This window comes from Staurois parvus, unplaced genomic scaffold, assembly GCF_062004578.1.
Source record: "Staurois parvus isolate SC_StPar_1 unplaced genomic scaffold, SC_StPar_1.0 ptg000556l, whole genome shotgun sequence".
In the NCBI taxonomy this organism is placed as follows: Eukaryota; Metazoa; Chordata; class Amphibia; order Anura; family Ranidae; genus Staurois; species Staurois parvus.
In genome coordinates this window covers 428278-454756 of record NW_028318352.1, presented here as the reverse complement: position 1 = coordinate 454756, position 26479 = coordinate 428278, and the positions used below count along the sequence as shown (strand labels likewise).

General features: G+C 42.7%; 2 protein-coding genes across 2 annotated transcripts in view; one reads left to right on the top strand and one right to left on the bottom strand.

Annotated features, from left to right (window-relative positions):
• PLBD2 (phospholipase B domain containing 2) overlaps nt 1-12677 on the bottom strand; it is a 31788-nt gene extending 19111 nt beyond the window's left edge. The window contains exons 1-4 of the mRNA XM_089691222.1: nt 12373-12677; nt 6792-6885; nt 2082-2240; nt 718-818 (exon numbers count right to left, since the gene is read on the bottom strand). Of these exons, the coding sequence (XP_089547348.1) occupies nt 718-818; nt 2082-2240; nt 6792-6885; nt 12373-12557 (539 nt within the window). The 5' untranslated portion in view covers nt 12558-12677. The remainder of the gene's footprint in view (nt 1-717; nt 819-2081; nt 2241-6791; nt 6886-12372) is intronic.
• A 170-nt stretch (nt 12678-12847) lies between these two features.
• The window catches only part of SLC8B1 (solute carrier family 8 member B1), an 81393-nt gene continuing 67761 nt past the window's right edge, over nt 12848-26479 (top strand). Inside the window, exons 1-2 of the mRNA XM_089691220.1 lie at nt 12848-12955; nt 26223-26281. The gene's annotated coding sequence lies outside the window, so the exon portion shown is untranslated. The remainder of the gene's footprint in view (nt 12956-26222; nt 26282-26479) is intronic.

The following is a 26479-nucleotide window of genomic DNA, read 5'->3' as shown; positions in this document are numbered from 1 at the left end:
GAAGATTGGGGCAGAATGGTGCCAGTAGTGTGGAAAAGAAATACAAATCTTTTGGAAGGTAAAATAACTGATATGTATTTAATCGATGTAATTCAAACTTTGCATAAAGTTCAGCTTTAGAACCTATACCAACCCACCTTCCCCAGCTCTCCACAATTATCCTAAAATAAAAACCCACATCCCAGCTTTTTACTTTCTTCTGTGGCACAGCTGCCATCTTGTTTACTGAATCTTTCCTTTTAAGCAACGTTTGCATTAATGTTGTGAGCCTTCGCAGACTTGTATAGAGGCACATTTAGAGACTAACCATGTTCACGAGAGACTACCAATGTTCACAAAAGGCCACATACAAGTCTACAAGGGCACACTACACAGGCAGCGGGACATTTATAAACTTGTGAAAAGAAAGAATGTTCTCAAGCAGTCCCCACAATTTGTTAGTCAGCAAACTCCTTGGATTCCATTAGGCTTCTAGATTTGATTAAGTGGATCATTAAAGTTGAACACTCAAGTACTTTAAGAGGGGACCAGAACATCAATATCACTCTTATGGGCCCTCTTCAAAAGTGGAACTTGCAATATGTGAGTCTAAATTTCTATCAGGACTAAGCTGTAAAATGATTTCCTAGTGTAGCGGTTTTCCTGGAATCCCAATAGTGCATTATGCACACAAATTATAAGTGCAATTCATAATTATAACAGTTTTGCAATACTTACAAAAACCCAAAGGGATTTAGTGTGAATGTCTTCCAAGGAAAGGAAATAACTTCATTGTAGCTGTCTTCTAGGCCTTTCAGCTGAAGCAGTGCAAGTCGAACCTGCAAAAAATACAGGCCTTATAAAATCCAGTTGTTCGAAAAGACTATGGTTTTTTTTACTATCTAGTAGGAACCTGTCACATGCAAAATGCCTTTGTGAAAAGCTGTTGGTGAGAACTATTTTCAGACTTGCATGCAGACACACAAAGTTGAGCTGCAGTAAAGTCACTACCATGAACTTTTGGGACTTTTCCCAAGGTATCCCAAACGTTTTTTTTTGGCAAAAACTGAATTTTTGGAACTGAAAATAAAACAAAAGAAAAACGACCAGAGGACACACTCTCTAGCAATCAAATGTCAACTCAAGTTGCATAATAAAAGGACTAACCATAAGGCTTCAGCCAAGTATGGTATCCCTCCATATAGTAGCTACAGCAACTGGTGGCAATGAAGGATCAGGAGCAGTGTGGGGAAATCTGATGCCAGCCGGAAGAGACAGCATTGGAACCAGTGGAGAACAACGTTATGTGCCGGTAAGCATGAAGTGGGAGTGGCTATGTTTTTGAGGATGCCCTGCCTCTTTGTCAAGCACTTTGCAATATCCACAAAAACTTCCGATCATTACTCTGTAATAACTGGCCGCTTCTCTGGTAAACTGTCAGTGCTCCTGGGTCCATCTGACAAGAATCCCTTGAAGCACTCCGTTAGTATGATGTTCCTACCTTTATTGGCCTACTTGTGAGTGCATATACCATTTTACCTTTTGTTTTAATAAAATCTACACTTAGATGGTCAGCGCTCTGCATTTCCCTTTTTTTTCAATATTTAACCCTGCATGTGCCTAATCTGAACTTTGCCAAAACCAGTCTTGCTTCTTAATCTTTTTATGCCGAAGTTACCTATATATCTATATATACACATATACACACACACACACTTCTTGAGCCATATATGCTTGCGCTTAGTAAATGGGGTGAAGCTCTGCTGACTTCGATCATCCAATTGTGTGCAAGCAAAAATGCTGTTTCTCCCCCCCCCCCCCCCCCATTTTCCTTGCATGTGATCGGGTATTCTTTGCAAAGTGAAGCTTTGCCAAGCTCTGGAGCAACTGCACTTGAAAAGTGCACTGTCCATTTGCCTTTAGTAAATTAACCCCTTAATGTTTTTTCTACCAATAAAGAAAAACCATAGAGAAAAGAAAAACCCATAGAGAAAAGAAAAACCATACCTCCCAGCAATGTTTTACCTAATTAAACTAAAAACCTAAAAATTACTTAAAAGGAACGCAAAGAGTCATTATGTAATAACATTAACATTGCTTACTTGATGCCAGTAATCCTGATCTTGATGCACCTCCATTTGTTCCTGCATCCAAGCCAGATTGGCTGCTAGATAGTCTCGCAGGCGTTCACAGTATGGTGTTTCATATTTATAAGGACCACAGTAACCAAACATTGTGTTCATCCAGTGCATGTAGATTAGCTGCAGAGGAATGCAAGCAAGTCGTAAGAGTACTGGTTGTTACTAAAAGGTATTCACTTCCCTCAATGCCTATAGTGTACACTTTGAAAAATTTATTAAAGGGCTGACCAGCCCCTACATCAACTGAATTCATTGCAAGTAAAACTCATCTGAACTGTAGATATAACATAAGCCAATACATTAGAATTCATGTTAACCCACAAAATAATATACATCTTGTATAAAAACACATCACATAGTAATTTACTACATTTTTAAGTGAACTTAAAAAAACAAAAAACAAAAAACAAAAAAAAAAAAAAAAAACAACAAACTTACTAGTTGAGGTGCAAATAAATTGATCCTTGAGGTTCTTTAAATTGATCCCTGTGACCCTGCTTCACCCTCTGCATCCTATGTACATACAGGCTGTACACAGGACCTTGTCTATATTCCTTTAATATCTGCTGATAGGCAAGAATTGTACTACTAAGGCTACACTAGCCTCTTGTATTTGATTTATAAAAACAGGAGAAATGATCTGGGAAGTATAAGCAAACTTTATGCTTTCCAGATGAACTAATCCTGAGCTTAAATGTGTTTGGCCACTATCAGAAACACCTGTCCATACCCACAGCTAATCCGGGCTGTGTACAGCCTATGCTAATGTGTATGAGCCATTAGAATGTATTTAGAATGCTCTATAAATGCATATAAACACTTCATTACCCATGTAAATGAGGCATAAGTCTTGTGGACTAACACCACAGCATTTGTGTGGACTGAATATTGTCAACCACACCCAGTTATATTGCCAAACTGTTCAGGCCTAGCTACTTATGCAGGCCATAGATGGGGAGAAAAAACGGCAGATTTTTCTTTTAAAAAACGAAAATTCGGTCGTTCAAGCGGCCGACGTTACCATCAATGGTAAAAAAAAAAAAAAAAAAAAAAACGGCTGATTTTCATCCCTTCTACAGCTGGCAAAAAGTGTCCCTGCAGAGAGCTCCGCTATTTCTGACAGTTCCTTCACATTTACAGCGGTTGAAACATTGTATCTATTTGTTTCCATTTAGGATACAGATGTTTTTATTCGGAAACAAATAGATACAATGTTTCAACCGCTGTAAATGTCAAAGAACTGTCAGAGAACTGTCAGAAATAGCGGAGCTCTCTGCAGAGATACTTTTTGCTGGACTGGAATTCTTATTTTCATCCTCCTCATCATCCTCTTCATCATCCTCTTCATCATCCTCTTCATCATCCTCTTCATCATCCTCTTCATCATCCTCTTCATCATCCTCTTCATCATCCTGCAGGTCACTGCTCATGCGCAGATTTTTTATCGGAAAAAAAAAAAAAAAAAAAAAAAAAAAAAAAAAAAAAAAAAAAAAAAAAAAAATCGGCCGATTTGCCCACTAATTGCCGCGAAAATCGGCCGATCGGCAAAACCGGCCGATTTTTTTCCAACTTTACCGAAAAACAAAAACGGCCAAAATACCGAAAAACGGCCGACCAAATCGCCCACTAACGATCCGAAAATCGGCCGATTTTATTTTCGGCCGACAAATCGGCCGATTTTCGACCCATCTATGGCCTGCATTAGAGGCTAGGTGCGAGGAGGGGTCAGGGTTTAAATTTGTATAAAGTTGATGGGCCATGTACAAACATTAAAATCCAAGGGGCTTCGTGGTGATAGTTTGGAAAGAAAACACAGGTACTTTCAAACCACCAGGTCCCTGCTTTGTTGTTACTTTTGGTGTTTTCAAGGCCAGTTCAGGGTCATTTTATTTTGGCTAATCTGAAAACTGCATAGCAACACAGTAGTATTGAATCAATACATTTTATTCTAAGGCCTCATGCACCCCAGTTTATTGAAAAATGCAGCTTCTCCTGACAGGAGAAAATCTGTGTTAATAACTGTGGTTTTCAAACCACTTTAGCAGAGTTTAGCAGCATTTAGGCATTTATTTAATTGGTCAGAATTTCATTTATTCTGGCTATTGAAATTAATAAATGCTGAAGTGCTCAACATGCCTAGCTTTAATGCAGCATTTAGCAGCATTATTTTTCTACCAAAACTCTGCTACCCATGGACACACTGGTAGTGGGTTATTTTCGGCCTCTAAACTCTCCTGCCACTAAACTCTGCTAAAAGCCTATGTATGTGTGGACACATAGGTTAACATGTAGGGGCATTTAGAGGCAGAAAAAAAAAAACCCGACAGAAAAAAAAAAAAAGCCAACGGTCCTAGGAGACATTATAAAAACATCCAATGTGCATAAGGCCTAAAAATGCTTGTGTGGCAAAGTTTAAAAGGATAAGTTCACATCTTTTCATAAAAAAAAATTAAAAAAAAATAAATAATAAATACACATCTTTTAACAAGTAAAAAACACCAAAAAGGTGCAATTATCATTTTATTTATTTTTTTATTAGGAGTCTTTAAAGCATTACACACCTTGCAGATTGCGGGTGCAATTTCAGGCTCCTGCAGATCCCTGGCCCGCTGTGACAATGGGGGCTTGGGAGGGGCTTGCAGGGGATGCTCATTTAGAAACACCCTGGATATGGGTGTAACATGTTATGAAGCTGAACTTATCCTTCAAAACTGGTACTCCTTCCAGCAAAACAAACTCTACATTTGGTACATTTATACCATTATATTTATTTTACTTTAGGGAATACTGTAAAAGAAAAAAAAAAACAAAAAAAACACTGAAGGGCAAGAACTTCCATCAGAACCCTTTACTTCACTGAAGAAGCCTGGTAGAGGTTTATACCCTTCCACACAACATTTTAGCTGGAGTTGGGTTTTAAAAAAATAACTCTTCCTAAATATTTAAAACCTTTTTTGGATCAGGTGTATTCTCCAGTTTTGATTGATGGTTCAGCTGCAGATCAAAAGTGCATCTACTTCTAGTAATGCTGGCTGTAGCTCCATCCCAGTCTGAAGCCCAATTTATGGACAACCCTGTGGGGACATGTACAGCTTGCACTGAGCCCTCGCCTCCTCTTTAAGCTAACTGCTGCCATACCATTATGAATATGCTTCCGGCTGCTAATAAAACACACAATGCACCAGCAGATACATCACACAGCCCAGATAGCATGTTCTGTTCATCAAGAACCTTAAAAGATCATTCACTGATGCAGAGCTGACTGTGTGACCTTTCTGTGGCTACTTGTAAGCAAACACAGCCCCAGCAGACAGATCACACAGCCAGCTCTGCAGTGCTAAGCATGGTTTATAAAACAGGCAGTGCTGTCAGGGCTGGTGCCAATCTATCTCCCGGAGCTGCATAGCTTACAGAGCCGATACATTTTATAATACAAACTGTTAAGATACTTTTAGACTTAATAAATTGCAGTTTATGTCAACCCAAAACTAGATTACAGCTGGTCATACAAACTGTCAATATGACATTAGTCTCAGAGGTAATTTATTACACTGCAGCAGCAATCTGATAATTATTTCATCAAAATCACTTGATAATTTACCAGACGTCTTGGAAAATGTAGTCCCAAAATGGCTCTGAATGACTGCCATTCATTTCAGGATGGTGGATGTTTTCTCAGTTTGAAATATGGTAAATCTGTCTGATCATAGCCACTGAATACCACATCTGGATGGCTAAACCAGTGTACGCTTTAAAAAAACAAAACTAACCTTACGTTTCGAGCCACATTTCAAATAACCCTGCATCTTGGAATCCCTTAGTTCAGGCATGCAGGTGGAGGGTGTCCTTAGCTGAGAAAAACTCCCTCACCCCTTCTCCAGATGACAAAAAAAAAAAAAAAATGCCCATAAAGATTGCAGGGATGTATGACGTCATTTTGACTAATTATATATATATATATATATATATATATATATATATATAGTAAAAAGGTTAAAACAAATAAATTTGTTTATACTTAAAGCAGAGTTCCATCTAAAAAAATAAATAAAAGTCAGCAGCTACAAAAACTGTAGCTGCTGACTAATAAAATACAGCCACTTACCTGTGCCTCGTTCCAGCGGTGTCCTCACCACAGCTGGTTTCACCTCTTCACTCTTCTTTCCTTGGTGCAGGCATCTTCAGTGTGGGCACCCGGCTGTGACAGCTTGTGGCCTCACAGCCGGGATGTGCACGGCGCATGCGCGAGAAGCGCTACGCTTTGTGAATGGCCCGTAGTCTTCTGGGACCTATCACTTGTCCCAGAAGACTGCAGCGAGGGGTGAGGACAACCTCAGCTTCCGACCACCTAGGCAATTGCAGCGGAAGTGGGAGCGGGTACCTGTCAAATTCGGGTACCCCCCGCTCCCCAAAAGGTGCCAATCCTTAATGGGGAGTGGGGGACAAAAGGCTTAAAATGGAACTTGCCCTTTTGGGTGGAACTCCGCTTTAATATACTTTCCTATTTATTTACGAAGGCTAGTAGCATAAGGAGTAAAGTTCAGCTTTAACAGCACATGGCCAATATCTGAGACTTAGATTTCCATGCTTAAACCAACAGTGACCGATAAAAGTCTGGTTGTGATAAAACACTGGAATGCGTACACATCAGCAAATATAGAAAACACTTACCCGCTGAGAGACAGCAGCTTCAGCCACCCCTGCAGCATATGCCTGAATACTGTCATTATACTGGCCATTGGTCTGCACCTCTAGAACAGCCCACCTGGAATATACAGTACATCAATAAGACATGTACAATATGAACAAGTGAGGAACAGTATTGGCTCTCATTGTACACAGTACTTCCTATTAAATAGCAAATGAAAAGTATTACTTTCCGAAAATCATTTATTATAAGAACATTTTTCTTTGTATTTTACAACAAAAGAGTGGGGCTGCCATAAAAATCTGAAACATTAAACTGACATTAATCACACATTAGGAGATCCTGTTCTAGAATTGTATCAAGCGGTCTATTGCAAAATGACACGGATATCAACAGAAGCCTGCTCTACTATGCAGTAGCTGTAAATGTTCTGAAATCATTTCCAGGGGGGGGCAGCGCCATAGTAGAGGTGATTATAGAATGGGGAGCCCCACCTTTTTTTTTTTTTTAAATAGTGGATACTAGCACATTATGAAAGACTTACCCAAGAACGAAGCCCTCCAGCTGAGCGCTGTCACAGCTCCCTGAGGCCTCCATCTTCGCCCGGTCTGCCTTCCGGATTGACTGGCCGAGCTGTGATGACGTCACTCCCGCGCATGCGTTTCAGCTGCGGCATGGCACACCGTCCATTGAGAGTGCAGTGCGCATGCACCTGTGACATCACCGGTGCTGCTACAGTAAATATCTCCTAAACAATGCATGTTTAGGAAATCTTTATAGTACTTACAGGTAAATTTTATTAAAGGCTTACCTGTAGGTATAAACATATAAAATAGGGGTTTACTTCCACTTGAACAGCCTTGCCCCTCTGATCTCCACCTCAAATGCAACTTGTGTTCAAATTACACAGGTTCATTTCTAATTGGCGTTCGCCAAATGCTATTGCTACCTGTTTAGCGACCGTCATGAAGCAGAATGAGGGCTGCCATTGCTAGTCTCCTTCTGAAAACACTAGTTGCCTGGATGCCTGACTTAAAGGGTTTCTTCTTCTTTTCACAAAAAAAGAAGACAAACTCCCTGCCCCTCTGGACCCCGCTGCATGTACATTAAATGCGCCTCATTTTCCACCACCCTCCGCAGCTGATATAATTGCACGGCCCTTTAAAACATCACTACACAGCATAAAGGGAGTGCTCACTGGTCAGCCCAGATCATTTGACCACACTGACCAACAAGTATCTCTGCTTTGCTCCAGGAAGAAAAGAAGCCTCAAAAGAATTCTCTCATTGGTCAGAGCAGCCATATGGCCAGTGCTACCAATAAGCATTCACCATCGTTCACATTGGTTACACAGCCTGTGTAGTGACATTTTAACCCTGTTATGACAACTCAACACACGTGCGACAGCAAAAGGGCTGGCATCATTGCCCACATACCACACATATGCGTCGCTCGGTGGCTGTTTTTTTGCAACCTGAGAGCACACTCACAAACATTGAGCTGTTGCAGACAGCTCGCAGTCTGCTACAGAACAGTAGCCAGCAAGACCAGTTTCCAATCATGTGACCACTGACAGTCACATGACCACTGATCCTTCCCACTCCCAGGGCATTCCAAAGTGTTTAAAGGGACACGGGGGGTGGGTGGGAAGGGGTTAAAGCACTGGACTGTTTTACCGACTGGAGAGGGCACCATGGCATAAAGCTGTAAACTGAATAGTTCCACATTTTGTCCTGAAATGAGGAATTGAGCCCTTAGTGAAGGAAGTGATGACAAACAAGCAACTTGTTTTTTCATATGGAGGCAATCCATTTCTATATACACACACGACTTGTCAAACATACATTTTCTTTAGAATATTCATTTTTATCATATTTATATTCTTAAAGAAACATTATTATATAATGGTGGGTGTATTGCTAAAACCAATGATACAAATTTCAGGGTAAAAACCAAAAGATCAAACATCAGTGAAACCTGGTATCACAACTAAGGGAGCACCATTTTGTCCTGACATCACTTAAATCAAGGGAGCGCCACTTCCTCCTGGTATTAACAAGACCCCCTACTTCTCCTGGTATAAAACCTAAAGAGGAACTTTAGTCAGAAAATTAAGTCCTGCTAGATCACTTCAGGCTGACGCCTTTTGTAGGTATATCTATGTAAAACATTAAAAATAAGTGTCTATACGGTTTAAAATCCTGTAATACACTGTCTCCCCCTGCTCTGTATATGCTCAGTTGCTCTCTATTTTATGGCACTGTGCTGAAAATGTAGAGGCCGATCTGCTGACAGCCTAAAGATTTACTGCTGCTGAGGGGCTCTGGTCTTCAGTAAAATGGCAGCCTACAGGAAAAAGAAACAGGAAGAATGCTGGAGGCAATTTACAGCACACACTAATTTTGGCAGAATAATTATTCATGTGGAATGTATGTCCCTTGTTAAAGAAAATTATTTTTATCATGCGGTTATGGGTAATGTTCCACTTTAAACTATGAAAGAGCCTACTTGACCTGGCATCACTTCTTAAAACTGTGGGAGATCCATCTCCTCATGGTATCACTTAAAGTGGTTTTAAACCTCAGACATGACAGAAGAACAAAGCATATCCCTTTATGTGTAGTAGTCACTACTAGAAATTTTTCCTGACACCAAGAAGGAAAAAAAGGTGCCAGGGGATGGACTTCCCGAGCACAGCCTGTGATTTACAGCCTCAACTCTGTTCCTGTGAGCTGTGTGGAGGGGGTGTGCCACTACCCTCCAACCAGCTCTCAGATCTCTCCTCACTGAGCTTTGCAGAGTGTAATTTCAGCTCCCCAACCCCTGCTTCAGGGATCCTGTGTAAATTCTGCACTTTCAATGTACGAAGAGAAGACTGCAGATAAACAGGTAAAACTTATGTAGGAGGATTTGTTGCCTGTGTATTGCCTGAGGCCAGTCACTTCACTGAGTATATGCAAGGGTTTACAGCCACTTTAAGCTGTCGGAGCTGCACCTCCTCCTGGTATCGCCTAAACTACGGGAGCTCCACCTCCTCCTGGTATCGCCTAAACTACGGGAGCTCCACCTCCTCCTGGTATCGCCTAAACTACGGGAGCTCCACCTCCTCCTGGTATCGCCTAAACTACGGGAGCTCCACCTCCTCCTGGTATCGCCTAAACTACGGGAGCTCCACCTCCTCCTGGTATCGCCTAAACTACGGGAGCTCCACCTCCTCCTGGTATCGCCTAAACTACGGGAGCTCCACCTCCTCCTGGTATCGCCTAAACTACGGGAGCTTCACCTCCTCCTGGTATCGCCTAAACTACGGGAGCTTCACCTCCTCCTGGTATCGCCTAAACTACGGGAGCTTCACCTCCTCCTGGTATCGCCTAAACTACGGGAGCTTCACCTCCTCCTGGTATCGCCTAAACTACGGGAGCTCCACCTCCTCCTGGTATCGCCTAAACTACGGGAGCTTCACCTCCTCCTGGTATCGCCTAAACTACGGGAGCTTCACCTCCTCCTGGTATCGCCTAAACTACGGGAGCTTCACCTCCTCCTGGTATCGCATAAACTACGGGAGCTTCACCTCCTCCTGGTATCGCATAAACTACGGGAGCTTCACCTCCTCCTGGTATCGCCTAAACTACGGGAGCTCCACCTCCTCCTGGTACCATTTAAACTATGGGGGCACCTACTCATCCTTGTATCACTTAAAACGAGACATACTAATCGGAATGACAGAAATGAATTCCTGTAGACTTTAACAGGGCAGTGGAATGCCCATGGAACAGAAGGGAATGCCCATAGAGAGTAATGAAGTCAGAACCATTACACATATCACATACTGTAAATACTTCGACATACTGTCCACATGTTAAAATGTGGATGTTAAAAATTGAGATTATTAATGCTTTATATGGAATGACAAAAGTGAATGACAGAAAGGAATGCTCATAGAATATAATGGGAAGCAAAATATAAATCTAATTTGCAGACAAATATGAAAAACATAGAAATTTCACCTATCCCACAAGTGTTATCCAAGAAGAGTAGCAGATTGTAAAATTAAAATAAATTTGGGATTATAGCGGTTTTCTATGGAATGACAAAAGAGAATGCCCATAGAGTATAATGGGAACCAAGATGTGACCTGGAGTCAGAACCATTCAACATGCCAAATAAATCCTTAGCAGACATACTCTCCACGTTCAGTGGTGATGTTTAAAATTGAGACTAAGAGGGGTTATCGTTGTTTTGTATGGAAAGACAAGGGTGAATATGCCCACAGAGTATAAGAAGCAAGACTTGGAGGCAAAACCATTAGGTATATAAGAAAAAAAAAATGTTAGCAGGCATACTCTCCACATTCAGTGGTGATATTTAAACTTAGATGGATGGATTATCATTGCTTTTTATGGAAAGAGAAAGGAGGATGACAGAAGGGAATGACCATAGAATATAATGAAAAGCAAAATAAAATATGAATGTATTTGCAGACAAATCTGTATCATGTAGCTGTCTTTTTTTTTGCCACAGTCAAAAATGAACTGTCATTTACAATTGTCATCTTTAAACTGTCAAAAATAAACATTGTTTTTGAGCTGTTAAATCTTTAGCAGACATACTCTCCACATTCAGTGATGATGAGTGAAGAACTAGCCTGGGTGATGATGGCGCTGGATCCCTGGACAAGTTAAGTGTCCTTACATTAAAAGTCCGCAGCTATAGGATTTGTATAATTTTTTGGGGGGAGCCTGGAACTCCTCTTTAAACTATGAAAGCACCATACCGTCTAGGTATCACCTAAACTACAGGATCTGTTACTCTTCCTGGTATTGCAAACTACAGGAGTTCTATTCCTTCATGGTATCACCTGAATTATGAGCTCCTCCTCCTGCCATCACCATATCTAGTAGGCCTCCACATCTCGTAGATCAACAATGGGGCACTAGTCTTCCCACCGACACCAATGATGGGGCATTAGTCCCCCCCAGCCGATGATGGGGCACTATTCCTCCCGCCGACACCAACGATGGGGCACTACTCCTCTGATGGGGCACTATTCCTCCAATGATGGGGCACACACCAACGATGGGGCACTATTCCTCCCGCGATGGGGCACTATTCCTCCCGCCAACACCAACGATGGGGCACTATTCCTCCCGCCAACACCAACGATGGGGCACTATTCCTCCCGCCAACACCAACGATGGGGCACTACTCTGATGGGGCACTATTCCTCCAGCCAACACCAAGGTTGGGGCACTATGCCTCCCACCAACACCAACGATGGGGCACTATGCCTCCGATAGGGCACTATTCCTCCAACGATGGGGCACACACAAATGATGGGGCACTATTCCTCCCGCCAACACCAACGATGGGGCACCAGTCCACCAACGATGGGGCACCAGTCCTCCCGCCAACACCAACGGTGGGGCACCATTCACAGTCTGACCCCTCTAAACTCTGAAGGACAGTAATCTGGCCCTTTGTTTAGAAAGTTTGGAGAGCCCTGGCAAACTATGGCAGCTCCTTCTGGTGTCACCTGTGCCCTGAGCTCCCACCTCCTCCTGGTATCACCCTCTCTTACTCCTTCGGACAGCCTGGATCTCTCACCCGTTCTCCTCGATGGTGTCCTTAAACACAGCCCAGGCCACGGCTTCCCCCTTCCTCCCCGGTACGGTGCTGAGGTTCCCAGTCTGCGAGTTCAGGATGACGGACACCTCCGAGCTCTGCGCCCTCACGGCCGAGGGAACCAAGACCAGCAGAAGCAGCCAGCGGGCAGCCATCTCTCTCGTCATGTGACAGCAGGCGGCGATCACGTGCAGTCGGTAGTCAGCTGATACCTGTGAGGGCGGAACCTTTTATTAGCTTCTCAGTGTGACGAATCTAACTTATGCTCTAATAGGTAAAAGAACCATAGTCTGTGTGATCTGATCATCCCCGGTGTCACTGAACCGTCACCCCTTCTCTAGTATTTTCATATGGAGTAAGGCTTCTCAGGAACAAGCCGGTCTCTTTAAGCGAGGCCCCGCCCATTGCCTTTAAAAAGCATGCAGTGGGCGGAGCCACTTGTACCCTGCGGTGTGCTTCAGTCAGCTGATCGGTGAGGGTGGTAGACAGCAGGCAGCTGTATTCACGTGGGCTATGCTGGTGGAGGAAACACCATAGAGAGGAGCAGTCAGGACAGATCATACAGGTAATGAATGGGGAGAGCCTGGCATCTACACCCTGGTGTCTGTCAGTGGTTACTATATGATCACTGCCCCCCAGTGGGGGGGACATAGGATGTATGATCACTGCACATGTAATTCGTACAAGCTGATGTGTGATCACTGCGCGTGTAATGCATACGCACTGATGTGTGGTCACTGCGCGTGTAATGCATACGCACTGATTTGTGATCACTGCGCGTGTAATGCATACGCACTGATGTGCGGTCACTGCGCGTGTAATGCATACGCACTGATGTGCGATCACTGCGCGTGTAATGCATACGCACTGATGTGCGATCACTGCGCGTGTAATGCGTTCGCGATGATGTGCGATCACTGCGCGTGTAATGCGTACCCGCTGATGTGCGATCACTGCGCGTGTAATGCGTACCCGCTGATGTGCGATCACTGCGCGTGTAATGCGTACCCGCTGATGTGCGATCACTGCGCGTGTAATGCGTACCCGCTGATGTGCGATCACTGCGCGTGTAATGCGTACCCGCTGATGTGCGATCACTGCGCGTGTAATGCGTACCCGCTGATGTGCGATCACTGCGCGTGTAATGCGTACCCGCTGATGTGCGATCACTGCGCGTGTAATGCGTACCCGCTGATGTGCGATCACTGCGCGTGTAATGCGTACCCGCTGATGTGCGATCACTGCGCGTGTAATGCGTACCCGCTGATGTGCGATCACTGCGCGTGTAATTCGTACGCGCGGCTGTGTGATCACTGCATGTGTAACGCGTACTCCCTGATGTGTGATCACTGCGTGTGTAATGCATAACCGCTGATGTGCGATCACTGCGCGTGTAATGCGTACGTGCTGATGTGCGATCACTGCGCGTGTAATGCGTACGCGCAGCTGTGTGATTACTGCGCGTGTAATGCGTACCTGCTGATGTAAGATCACTGCACGTGTAATGCGTACGCGCAGCTGTGCGATCACTGCGCGTGTAATGCGTACGCGCGGCTGTGCGATCACTGCGCGTGTAATGCGTACGCGCGGCCTTTCGATCACTGCGCGTGTAATGCGTACGCGCGGCTGTGCGTTCACTGCACGTGTAAATGCGTACGCGCGGCTGTGCGTTCACTGCACGTGTAATGCGTACGCGCGGCTGTGCGTTCACTGCACGTGTAATGCGTACGCGCGGCTGTGCGTTCACTGCACGTGTAATGTGTACGCGCGGCTGTGCGATCACTGAGCGTGTAACGCGTACGCCCTGATGTGTAATCACTGCATGTGTAATTCGTACTCGCTGCTGTGTGATCACTGTGCATGTAATGCATATGCACTGAAGTGTGATCACTGTGCATGTAATGCGTATGCACTGAAGTGTGATCACTGCACATGTAATTCATTTGCACTGACGTGTGATCACTACACATAATAATAATACAGGGGTTAGACAAAAATATGGAAACACTTCATGATTTACAGGTGTAAAAGTGACGACACGTTTTGTGTTGAAAGTGGAAGTGATGGAACATTCTGTTGCTTCCGCTGTGTGATGAGACACCTAGCCAACAGGTGGGAAGCCTCACTTTCATCATTCACTGCGTGTGCTGCTAGTAATACGGAGTCACGTCAGATCTTTCTGAGCTTCAGAGAGTGCAAATTGTTGGTGTCCACTTAACTGGGACCTCTGGGACTGAAGTTGCCAATTTATTTGCCGTGTTGTGAGGTACAGTATCAAATGGTATGATGGCATATAGTTTCTGGGAAAACATCTTCTGATAAGCGCAAGCACAGTTGACATGATCAGCTGATCAAAGAGACAAAAGGCCATTGCACAGGATTGTGACCAAGAAGAAGAAAAACTTCTGCAAAATTGACTGCAGAGCTCAATCTCAGTCCCATGAGGACTGAGATTGAGCTCTGCAGTCACTTTTGTAGCAGTTGTTTTCTTGTTCCGGGTCACAATCCTGCGCAATGTCCTTTTGTTTCTTTCGGTCAGTTGACCATGTCAATCCCACTTATGCTTATTAGACGTTTTCCCAAAAACTATATATGCCGTCATAACGTTTGATACTGTACCTTGTGACATTGCAGATTGGCAACTTCAGTCACAGAAACACCATCTAAGCGGACACCAACAATTTGCCCTCTCTAAAGCTCAGAAAGCTCTGACATGACTCCGTATTACTAGCAGCGTACGCAGTGAATGACGAAAATGAGGCTTTCCACCTAGGTGTCTCATCACACAGCGGAAGCAAAAGAATGTCACTTCTGCTGTCAACACGAAACATGTCGTCACTTTCACACCTGAAAATCATGTAGTGTTTCCATATTTCTGTCTAACCCCTGTGATGTGTGTATATATATACATATAATATATACACACATATTGGGGAATGATCACTGGAGATAGATATTTATACACACACATACTGGGGTATAACCACTGCACATATAATATATACACACATATTGGGGAATGATCACTGGAGATAGATATTTATACACACACATACTGGGGTATAACCACTGCACATATAATATATACACACATATTGGGGGATAATCACTGGAGATAGATATTTATACACACACATACTGGGGTATAACCACTGCACATATAATATATACACACATATTGGGGATGATCACTGGAGATAGATATTTATACACACACAGACTGGGGTATAACCACTGCACATATAATATATACACACATATTGGGGAATGATCACTGGAGATAGATATTTATACACACACATACTGGGGTATAATCACTGCACATATAATATATACACACATATTGGGGGATAATCACTGGAGATAGATATTTATACACACACATACTGGGGTATAACCACTGCACATATAATATATACACACATATTGGGGATGATCACTGGAGATAGATATTTATACACACACAGACTGGGGTATAACCACTGCACATATAATATATACACACATATTGGGGATGATCACTGGAGATAGATATTTATACACACACATACTGGGGTATAATCACTGCACATATAATATATACACACATATTGGGGGATGATCACTGGAGATAGATATTTATACACACACATACTGGGGTATAACCACTGCACATATAATATATACACACATATTGGGGATGATCACTGGAGATAGATATTTATACACACACATACTGGAGTATAATCACTGCACATATAATATATACACACATATTGGGGATGATCACTGGAGATATAATGTATACATACACACTGGGGTATGATCATTGGAGATTCTAGATATCAGTATTCCAAAGCATCCCATATGTGAACACTGGAAATAATGCAATCCTATTTGGTTCCTTTTTGTTGAAGACCCTGCACCCCTCCTCCACCCAGACCGAGACTTCATCAAATTCACAACACTCTGTCCTCCTACTACTACAGTGGGTGTGAAATCATGAATTGTTCTTCCACCAAAGACAGGAAATCAGTAGAACTAAAGGCAAACCTTTTTTTTTCTCATTTTGGATAGAGTAATGGTAGATTTGGACCTGCAGGTCCAGGGCCGATCACTTTCATGTTGTCACTGCATGAGAGATGGGGTTCTCGCATGTAATTGGAGTGGGTGAGTTCGCAGATGTGAATGCACCCTAAAGCCCCCCACACACGGGCTGAATATTGGTGATAACGGCTGACATTTGGCCCGTGTGTATGGCAGCCAGTCTGACATGACCAAGAAAGGTCTGCCGATCGGCTTCCACGTAGCGCTGTCAGCCAATAGCTTACAGCACTGATCTGTGTGTTCTGGCAAGAGGGGCAGTCCCCCTGTCAGAACACAATAGTACAGAAGGGGAGATTGCTTTACTAACACCACTTGTTGAACAGTCCTGCTGGGTTGAACAAAAAAAATGTGTGTATAGGGCATAAGGGCCCATTCACTCCATTTGTGGTGGAGGAAACTCATTCATTGCATGGGATCGTGCTGCCCTCTATAAGATGGGCACAGGTGCCATTAATTGTTTTTGACCACCAATGCCCATGGTACTGTAGTACCATATGGTTTGGTGCGTCGCTATTTTAAAAGTCGCACTTGTCATTTTTTGCACGTTCTGTATTTGGCAGCCCATTGAAATGAGTAAGCTGTCAAAAATATGCAGCAAAACGCAAATGCTTGCGGTATGAATCAGCCCTAAGTCTAGGTTCACACCTCTGTGTTTTCCTAGTTACAGAAATGCACAGCAGTCCATCTAACATGATTTCCTATGGGACAGGTTCACATCTCCGCGTTTTCACCCGGTGCGTTTTTTTTGGAAAGGGTCAGGGACTTTTTTAAACTCCAAACGTTGCGTTTTTGGTTATATAGACTTCAGTGGAGACACTGCAGAAAAGCATGTAGTGTGTTTTTGATGTGTTTTGCATTTTATTCTGCACAGCAACAAGTTGAAAAATAAAAAAACGCAAACCGCACTGCAGAAATGGATCAAACGCAAACTGCATAGGTGTGAACCTAGCCTAAAAGGGTCATAGCTCATGAGCAATTAGTAGGGCCATGTCAGCCCAAATATGTTAGCACCTCTGATGTGCTTTGTATGTAAGCCAAAGTAGAAATAAAGACATAGAGAAGAACAGAGATCTGCTACCATTTTTTCCTTTTGGCTGGATGATTGAGAAAATGACAGGAGCCTGAACGAGCACCAGTATCCTCTGCGGATGAAGCATATGTGAGTGGTGGAGGTAGAACACTTTTATCTCTGTTGACTGACCATAACCCCTGTCCGTTTTCTGTTTTTGTTGGTGTGTTCTATTGGAGAGATTTCCCTTCATGTCCTGTCCCATAATCAAAACAGGAAGTGAAAGGAAATCCCTTCAAAGTGAGGAAATCCCAGGTAGTCCCTAGTGTCCCCATTGAAAGATTTCCCCTCTAATCCTGTTCTGTGACAACCCAAAATTTTGGATTTTCTTTCATTTGCAATAATAACCGTAAACATGACAAATAGAGATGGTGAATCTCCCTAAAAGGGACACAAGCAACAATAAAAACTGACAGGTGTTCTAATCCACCTCCACTCTATCCAAAACTGGGGAAAAAAAGTTTTGCCTTTAGTTATACTCTAACCTCCCTGGCGGTGTTCCAAAGTGTAGCTCGGGGTAAAGTTTCATTACCACAAGCGGTAACCCCGAGCTACACTCGGGAATACCTTGCAGCGCTGCTCCGGGATCTCTTCTTCACTTAGCTTGTCCTTCGCTCCTGCAATGTCCCTCCTGCAGTGTCCCCGGCAATGTCCTCCGGCGGATGCCGGCATCTGTCTTCCGGGTTCCGTTCTCTGCGACGTCAGGATGTACAGGGACGTAACCGGCGGGAAATTTAAAAATGTCAAAAAGTGACATTCACTAAATACACTAAAATCACATAGTAAAACATTACTGTATCAAACCATTTCACATACATTTTGTCCCTAGTGCTTTGTCCTGTGCCCTGCCTGCATTTTTACTATTCTGTCTGCCTGGAAACTGAGAAAAGTCCATGGCATCCAAAAAGCGTCCCTTTAGGTCAAAAGCGGTTTTAGACCAGCTAGAGAACAGCGATAGTAAATCAGAACCACTTGCAGAATTGAGTGATAATGATTTGTGGGGAAATTCGTCATCAGACACTGAAAATGATTTTGCCACTAAACTCAGCGATGTGTGAACTTGGCGCTATATTTCAAATTGCAGTGTTTTTGTTTTGATTATATTATTGAATCAAATTTATAATTATTCTATTATTATTTTTTATGATTATTTATTAAATTATAATTTATGATTTCGTGTTTCAGATTTTATCATACCCGGGATGTTTACTAGACTTTTGTTTGGACAGATTTCAGTGAGTTATTCCTAAAAATTACAGGCCTACATTAAAAAAAGACATATTCCATGCAAAAAAATGTACCGCTTTCAGCACAGTAATACTGACATAATCAGACCGCTAGGGAGGCTACGAGTAAGTGGATACAAGTCTGTTTTCATCTGACCACTAATAGATCCAACATGGGTCTGCAAAGGTCTACTGTCAAAATGCATCTACCAAGCTTAAGTGAGGTTGCTGTACGCAGACTGGTAGTACAGAAGTTGCTCTCTCGATCCACTTCTGTACAGCCAGCCTGTTGTTTCGCTCAATCAGTGCTGCCAGCTATAGTCAGCAGTGCTGATGAGTGTATGCTGACAGCAGGGAAGTCAGGATACAATAGCTCCATGAGAGGGATTCCCCCATCAACCTCAAATGTCTGAATGAGGGTATCGATTCATTTTCTTTCATTCTGCTGGTTTTACAGAAGGAAAATGAATTCTGTATGGCCAGTCTAAGGCTGCATTCATATCTGAGCACAGTGCTTTTTTTAAGTTTGTTTTTTCATGTGTGTGCAAGCATTTTAGAAGTGTATTTCAAGCATTTTACTTGTGTATTAACCCTTTCACTGCCAGGTCCGTATGCTGTACGGACCTGACAGTGGGGGGTTTTATACACAATCCTGGTGGCTGCAGCCTCCGGGATTGTGTATAAAACTGACAGGCAGACTCCTGCCTGTCAGGTGTATCCGGGCTCCGCTTGCCCATCTGCGGGCCCGGGAAGAGGCGAGGAAGTGGATAAAGAGAGCGGACAAGCGTTCGCTCCCCTTCTTTGTGTCACCTGGAAGGTGGCGCCCATGACGTCACTGCCGGGTCATGGCTGTCACTTTCTTGGCTAAAATAGCTGGGGAAAGATCTATTGCAATGCTGTTTGCAGTGCAATACATCTAATAGATCACAGAGGAGACATGCAGGGTCTCAATAAAGAGAACCTAATAAATTCAATAAAGAGAACAACAAAAAATCATCACATAGGGGACTTTGTAGTTAAGTAAAAAAAAATGTTTTTTTCTTTTTTTTGTAAAAAAGTTATACCCAAGCACATAACATGTTTCCCCAAAACATTTTGAGCCCCCCCCTCACATATACACACGTACAAACATAATCGCACACGTCAAGGCGCCTACGCTTGAAAACATTGAATGTGATATACACGTTGTGCACACCGGAGTGAGAGCAATAATTCTAGCAGCAGACCTCCTCCGTAACACTAAACTGATGACCTGTAGGGGCTTTTGAAGTGTCGTTTATAGAAAATATAGGGTCTGTCGCCATTTCATAGGTGCACACAAATTTAAGGTTTGGCATGTTGGGTATCTATTTACCTCGCACAACCTGATCTTTTATATTTTACCAAAAATGTGTGTCATTTATTGCATTTGTTAGCCCAAAAATTCACTTGAGTGTGATTTTTACTGACATTTTGGTTTGCAATAATATCGTGTGACATAACAAATCGGAACTCTCTTCTTCTCTAGGGTGTCTGCTTTCAGAAAATATATAATGTTTGGGGATTTTGTGTAATCTTCAGGCCTAAAATGATTCTTTTAAGAAGACCAGTTCTTGCTGGGGGGAAAAAAAACACCTGAAATATGCTTTAATTTTAGCCAATGGAAAGCATTAAGGGGAGGAGACCAGTTCTTACAGACTAAAAAACACCTGAAATATGTCCAATAAAAACCTGTGGCTCCGTTCGCATTTCACAATTGGGGATCGCGGGCAGAATCGCTGCAATTCTGCCTGCGATACCAAATCACTTGGCGATCACTGTACAACGAGCATTTGGGTGCCATTATCCCTTAATGACACCCAAGTGTGACGCAATTCTGCCATGATTGTCGCATGACAGGATTGCATGGCAATCACGACAAATCACGCATTTTAAAATCAGGTGAAGCTTGTCGCCCAAAAAGGAGCAGGAGTTTCTTTTTGAGCGACAAACCCGTGGGCTAGCCCTTTGCGACACGCAAAATTGCATGACACTCACCTGTGAAAAGTGTGAATGCAGCCTCATTGTTTATATCCTTTCTCATTGAAGTCTCTGGGACCAAAAATCAAAATCTGCCTCAAAAATAGGTCATGTAGCTTTTGAAACATTAGGCATCAAGCTATGGGAGTTTGAGCGTTCATATGTGAATAGCCACCACTGAAATACATGGGACTTTGAGCATTTTGGAGCTTTGCACTACAATCTGCTCAATTGTGAATGGGACTTAAACTAATCTTATGCAGCACATTAACGTGCACTGTGTTAAATCAGACAGTTCATTATAAATGGGCTGCCATTGCACCACAACAGCTGAAAAAACATGCGTGGTCCCTTTTTCAAAATACAGCGCAACATGGCATTTGCATTGTGGTGCACTGATGTCTCGACACATAAAGCAAGTGCATTGTCATGTGTTGTGGCAATGTTTGTGTTTCAGTGTGAATTGACCCTAAGGCTGCGTTCACAAATCAGCGTCACATTTTTGCGTTTTTGTTTTTTTTTTTCTGGCACTTTGCATGTTTGTGCATTTTTTAGCATTTTTGTTTTCCAAGCATTTTAGAGCTTTGGCTTATGTAGTTATGTATTAACTGAGAGAGCAACCTATCATGTGCTACATCAATAAATGCACTAATTGAGTAGCTCCAAAACTTTTTTGAACTTAACCACTTTTCGCCGGAACCTCCCGGTCCTTTAAGAGTTTCAGAAGCCGTCACGGCGGTCAAAGGTCCCGATCAAAAGGGGAGGTCAGGACCTTTCCATGAGTCACGGACATATGTGCTGGGAGCGCACAGTACGCGCGCTCTCAGCACATATGTATTTTCTAATTGCACGCAAATATGCAGCTGCTCGGCATCAAGGCCCAGACGCCGAGAGGCCGCATATTTTCATGCACTCGGTGTCAACGGGTTAAGGTGTTTTGGAGTGGAAATGTGAACCACCACCATAGAGAATAATTGATTTTTTTTTTCTCCCTGAGTGTTTTAGAGCTGTAAGTTACAAAACGCTTATGTGTGCATGGGGCCTAAGGCTTGGTTCACATCTGTGCGGGTAGTGCCAATGCGGATCCGCATGAAAATCTGTGCAGCCGCACCACCCGCACAGAGAAATGCGGACCCACGGGCGGGTGCCATTAGTTCTAATGGCACGCCGCCCGCACTGGAAAATGCAACCGTACTGGGAACCAAGGTTCCCGTGTGGGCTGTGTTTTCAAAAGAAGTGCAGGGACTTCTTCCCTGCGTGTCAAGGGGCACAGGAGTCCATTCAAATGAATGGGCTCCCGTGCCCACGCAAAACGCGTCCCACACGGCTGCATAGATGTGAACCAGGGGTAAAAGCAGATTTTTGCCCAAGCAGAGCTTTCCCCTGAGCAGGTCATGCTGTGGGAGTCCTTGTAACACTCTCCAGCTGAAGTAGCAAATATCAGTACCTCAATAGATCGCTCTTCGTCCTGAACTACTCACTGTGCATAAGTGCCAGAGATGAGGCTGTGTGCCAAGAATAGTCTACAACAACTAGGCTTGACGCAATACAACTGGATATTATCCCTGTAGAAAATTGTATAGGTTGGAGGAGATAACCCTGGTTGGAGGTAACCCTAAAATTATCCACAGAACTGTTTGCACAAAGTTTCTTTCCTCGCCATGGTGACCTTCTTCTAACATAGCTACTGCATGTTTAGCGTGGGCTGTGGTGAACATAAATTCCACTTGAAAACAGTAGTGCCCTTTTGACTTGTATGATTCAGCTTTTTTTTTTTTTTTCAGTCACACAGCAGTATCAGCTGATGAATCTGGATCTGATTGATCTCAGAGTAGCCAGTCCCGGTGGCACTACTGTATCTCAGCAATTACATACTGATTTTTTTTTTCTATTAGGAGCTTCTTGCTCCTGGCCACCTCTAGACATTCGTGGCTGAACGCAGCAAGGTCAGCATAAATGAGTACACCCCAACAGATTTGTCAGGAAACCTTTACTTTCCTTTCAGAATCAACATTTTCTATGAGACACCATACTACAAAATACTCCCACAAATGCACACCATTGATTGCAAACCAGATTTGTTAATTTGCACACACAAAAAATTATTTTTCCTAACAAATTCATCCAAGACCATGTTGCAAAAATGAATGCACCCCAATGAAAGTCTTACGAGCAAAGCTAAATTTAGATAAAATCCTAATTTAACAAGAATTCAACTACAGGTGTCCAGCAGTTGATTAGAAAATGGCGTTACTTAAAGAAAACCCCTTCCTATTTCATGCTGTCAACAATGGCACCGCATGGAAGCGAAATGTCCCAAGGCTTGAGAAATAAAATAATTTCTTTACGTAAGAAAGGTGAACGCTACAAGAAGATCAGTAAAGCTTTGCTTATCAGTCAGAATACTGTAGCAAACGTGATACAAAAATTTACCAAAGATGGAACTGCAACCATCTCACAGAGACGTCCAGACCGTTCATGGAAGTTAACACCTCGACAGGAGCATCTTCTGACGAGAAGGGTTGAAGAAAATTGCCATGCAAGTTCATTGCAGTTAGCTAAAGAAGTAGAAATCCAAACTGGGGTGATTGTTTCCTGTGACACAATACAGTGTACACTGCAGAGGAGTGGCATGCATAGGTGTTGTCCAAGAAGGAAGCCCATGCACAAAAAAATTTGCCAGGGCCCATGCTGAGAAAGAAGACTACTGGGACTTTGTACTCTGGAGTGATGAGACCAAGATAAATGTTTTTGGAACTAATGGCTTCAAATCTGTATGGCGTTGCAAAGGTTGAGTACAATGAAAAATACATGCTGCCTACAGTGAAACATGGTGGTGGCAGTGTCCTTCTGTGGGGCTGCGGGAGTGCTGCTGGAGTCAAGGATCTGCATTTCATTGATGGTATCATGAATTCACAGATGTACTGCTCTGTATTGAAAGAGAAAATGCTACCATTACTTCATGCTCTTGGCTGTCATGTACTTTTCCAACATAATGATCCAAAACACACATCTAAGGCCACTGTTGCATTTCTGAAGAAGAAGAGGGTGAAAGTGGCTCAGTGGCCAAGTATGTCTCCTGATTTGAACACCTATGGGGTATACTGAAGAGACAAGTTGAGTATCACTCTCCATCCAGCATCCAGGCTCTAAAAGAGGTCGTTCTTGAATGGAAAAAGATAGATGTTGCAATATGTCACCAACTTGTTAATTCCATGCCTAGAAAACTTGGCGCTGTCCTTACAAATCATGGAGGTCATACAAAATACTAGATGAAGTAGATTTTGTTGTGGGGTGTATTTATTTTTGCATCAACTAATTTGAGCAAAAGTGAAGATTTTGCAATTTAAGTTATAGAATTAACCTTACTTTCATGTAATGAGCTAAACAAATGTTCTGTAAAACTCTGTTTTGTCAAAAGTTTGGAAATTGTTCTTATGTTGAGATATTAAAATCTTACTTTTCAAAAGGGGTGTACTCATGTACTGTATGCTCAGCACTGTAGTTTAAGTGGTTGGGGGAAGTTGGAGAGGAAAACCCATCATTGTATAAAAAACATGAAAATCCACAGTCTTTGCCTCTAATAGCACATTCTGGCATTGGTTTTCCCTTTAACAAATGTATGATGGGAGGGTTGGAGATTGTACAGAATGACTTAATCATGCCTAGGGCAACAAAACGTCTAAATCTAGCCCTGTTTAAAAAGTCCTACCCAAACCCTGGCAAAAGCTGGCCATAGAAATTTCAATCCATGCCTGTTCAACAGAAGTCAACCGCGACATCATATTTTGTCAAATTAATTTGTCGGAAAATGTTTCTCGGTTGGCTGGCTGTAGCCAGTTGGCTGTCGGAATGCAATGTCCCAGTGCAGAGGAGACCTCTATCCACCTCACCTGTGTGAATGGATGAATCTGTTTGAGTAATCTTACATAGTTACATAGTTAGTCTGGCTGAAAAAAGACAAAAGTACATTTAGTTCAACCATAAAAAAAAAAAAATTATAATCCTACACCTACAGTTGATCCAGAGGAAGGCAAAAAACCCAGCAAAGCATGATCCAATTTGCTCCTGCAGGGGAAAAAATTATTTCTTGATCGCCTGAGAGGCAATAGAATATTCCCTGGATCAACTTTAACTATAAATAGTAGCCAGTTATATTTTGTGTATCCAAGAAAGAATCCAGGCCTTTGTGAAAGGAATCCACTGAGCTGGCCAAAACCAATTCTTGAAGGAGTCTTTTCCACATTTTGACAACTGTTACTGTGAAGAAACCTTTCCGTGTTTGGAGATTACATTTCTTTTCCTCTGAACGTAAACCACAAAACACGCATCAAAATGTACAACATGCAATGTAGCATCTGCATTGAAGTTGAACCAAAAACCTCCCTGACTCTTTCCAAAAAAGCAGTGGCTGAAAAAAGCATAGATGTGAACATGTCCCATAGGAAACCATGTTAAATGGACTGTAGTGCATTTCTGCAGAAAGCACCAAAAAACACATAGTTGTGAACCAGGCCTAATATCCACCTGAGCTGCCTCCTTATGTGCACGGGAACCTCAGCTATCCTGGGTCTCTCTCTTCTCATTGGCTGAGACACAGCAGTGGAGCCATTGGCTCCCACTGCTGGCAATCACAGCCAGTGTGTCAATGAGGAGAGAGTGAGGCAGAGCTGAGCTATGGCTCTATGTGTCTTAAGGACTCATAGAACTGGGCTCGGGAGTGAGCATGCGCCAGTGCACCCATAGCAAGGGGCTTGCTACTGGAGGCACTGGTCAAGGGGGAGGAGCCAGGAGTGCCGGCGGGGGACAAAAGGAGAAGAGGATTGGGGCTGCTCTGTGCAAAACCATTACACAAAGCAAGTAAGTATGACATCTTTGTTGTTTCCAAAAAATATCACTTTTAAACTTGATATTGCCCTGGTTGGTTGTTGTGTAGAGCAAGTAAAGCGGTACATATTTTAGGCTTTGGAATGAACGATGTAGTGACCCAATGAAACAGAAGGAAGGTATGTGTCTGAAGAATAAGAACCAGTCTCTTCATTCGCCTGTTTTAAAATCAATAGAAACACATGAAAAGCGTGTTTTTTAGTGCATGTTGAAATGCATTTTTTGCATTTCCTTTAATGTGGGCATAGCCTGGGCTCTAGGAAGGCCAAAATGTAAAGTGGGTGGGGTGCAGCACACTGCCACTGCCTAATCATTCATGTAAAACTTCAGTAAGAAAAGTATGAGGAAGTTAATATTTCAAAACCTGCTCAATATACTTCTTTACTGTGTATGCTTTGAGATATATGGAACTGTGCAGCCACAACAAATCTGGACCAAAGGGAAATAGAAAAGAGACCTTGAAGGCAATAATGTTGAACAGATACACTGTAAGATTTACATGTTCTCAAAATACCTGCACTGTGATAATAAAAATCCTAATTCTCTGCTTTTATTGTATTTCATAGGTTATATATATTCATTAAATCGTTACGGTTTGTCAGGCATTTCCAAGCATCTGTCAGTCGTAAGTATGCACTCATAGTTTACTGTAATTTTGGTAAAGCTGAAAGAAGTGGCTGTAGTAATTAAAGTGTATGTAACCCTAAATATTTTTTTCTATGTGTGTGTTCACATACTGTAAGTGCATTTTATAAATCATAGGCTCCATCATATTCATGTACTTCTTCCATCTGAAGTACCTGTTTGATCCTGCCAGTCATAT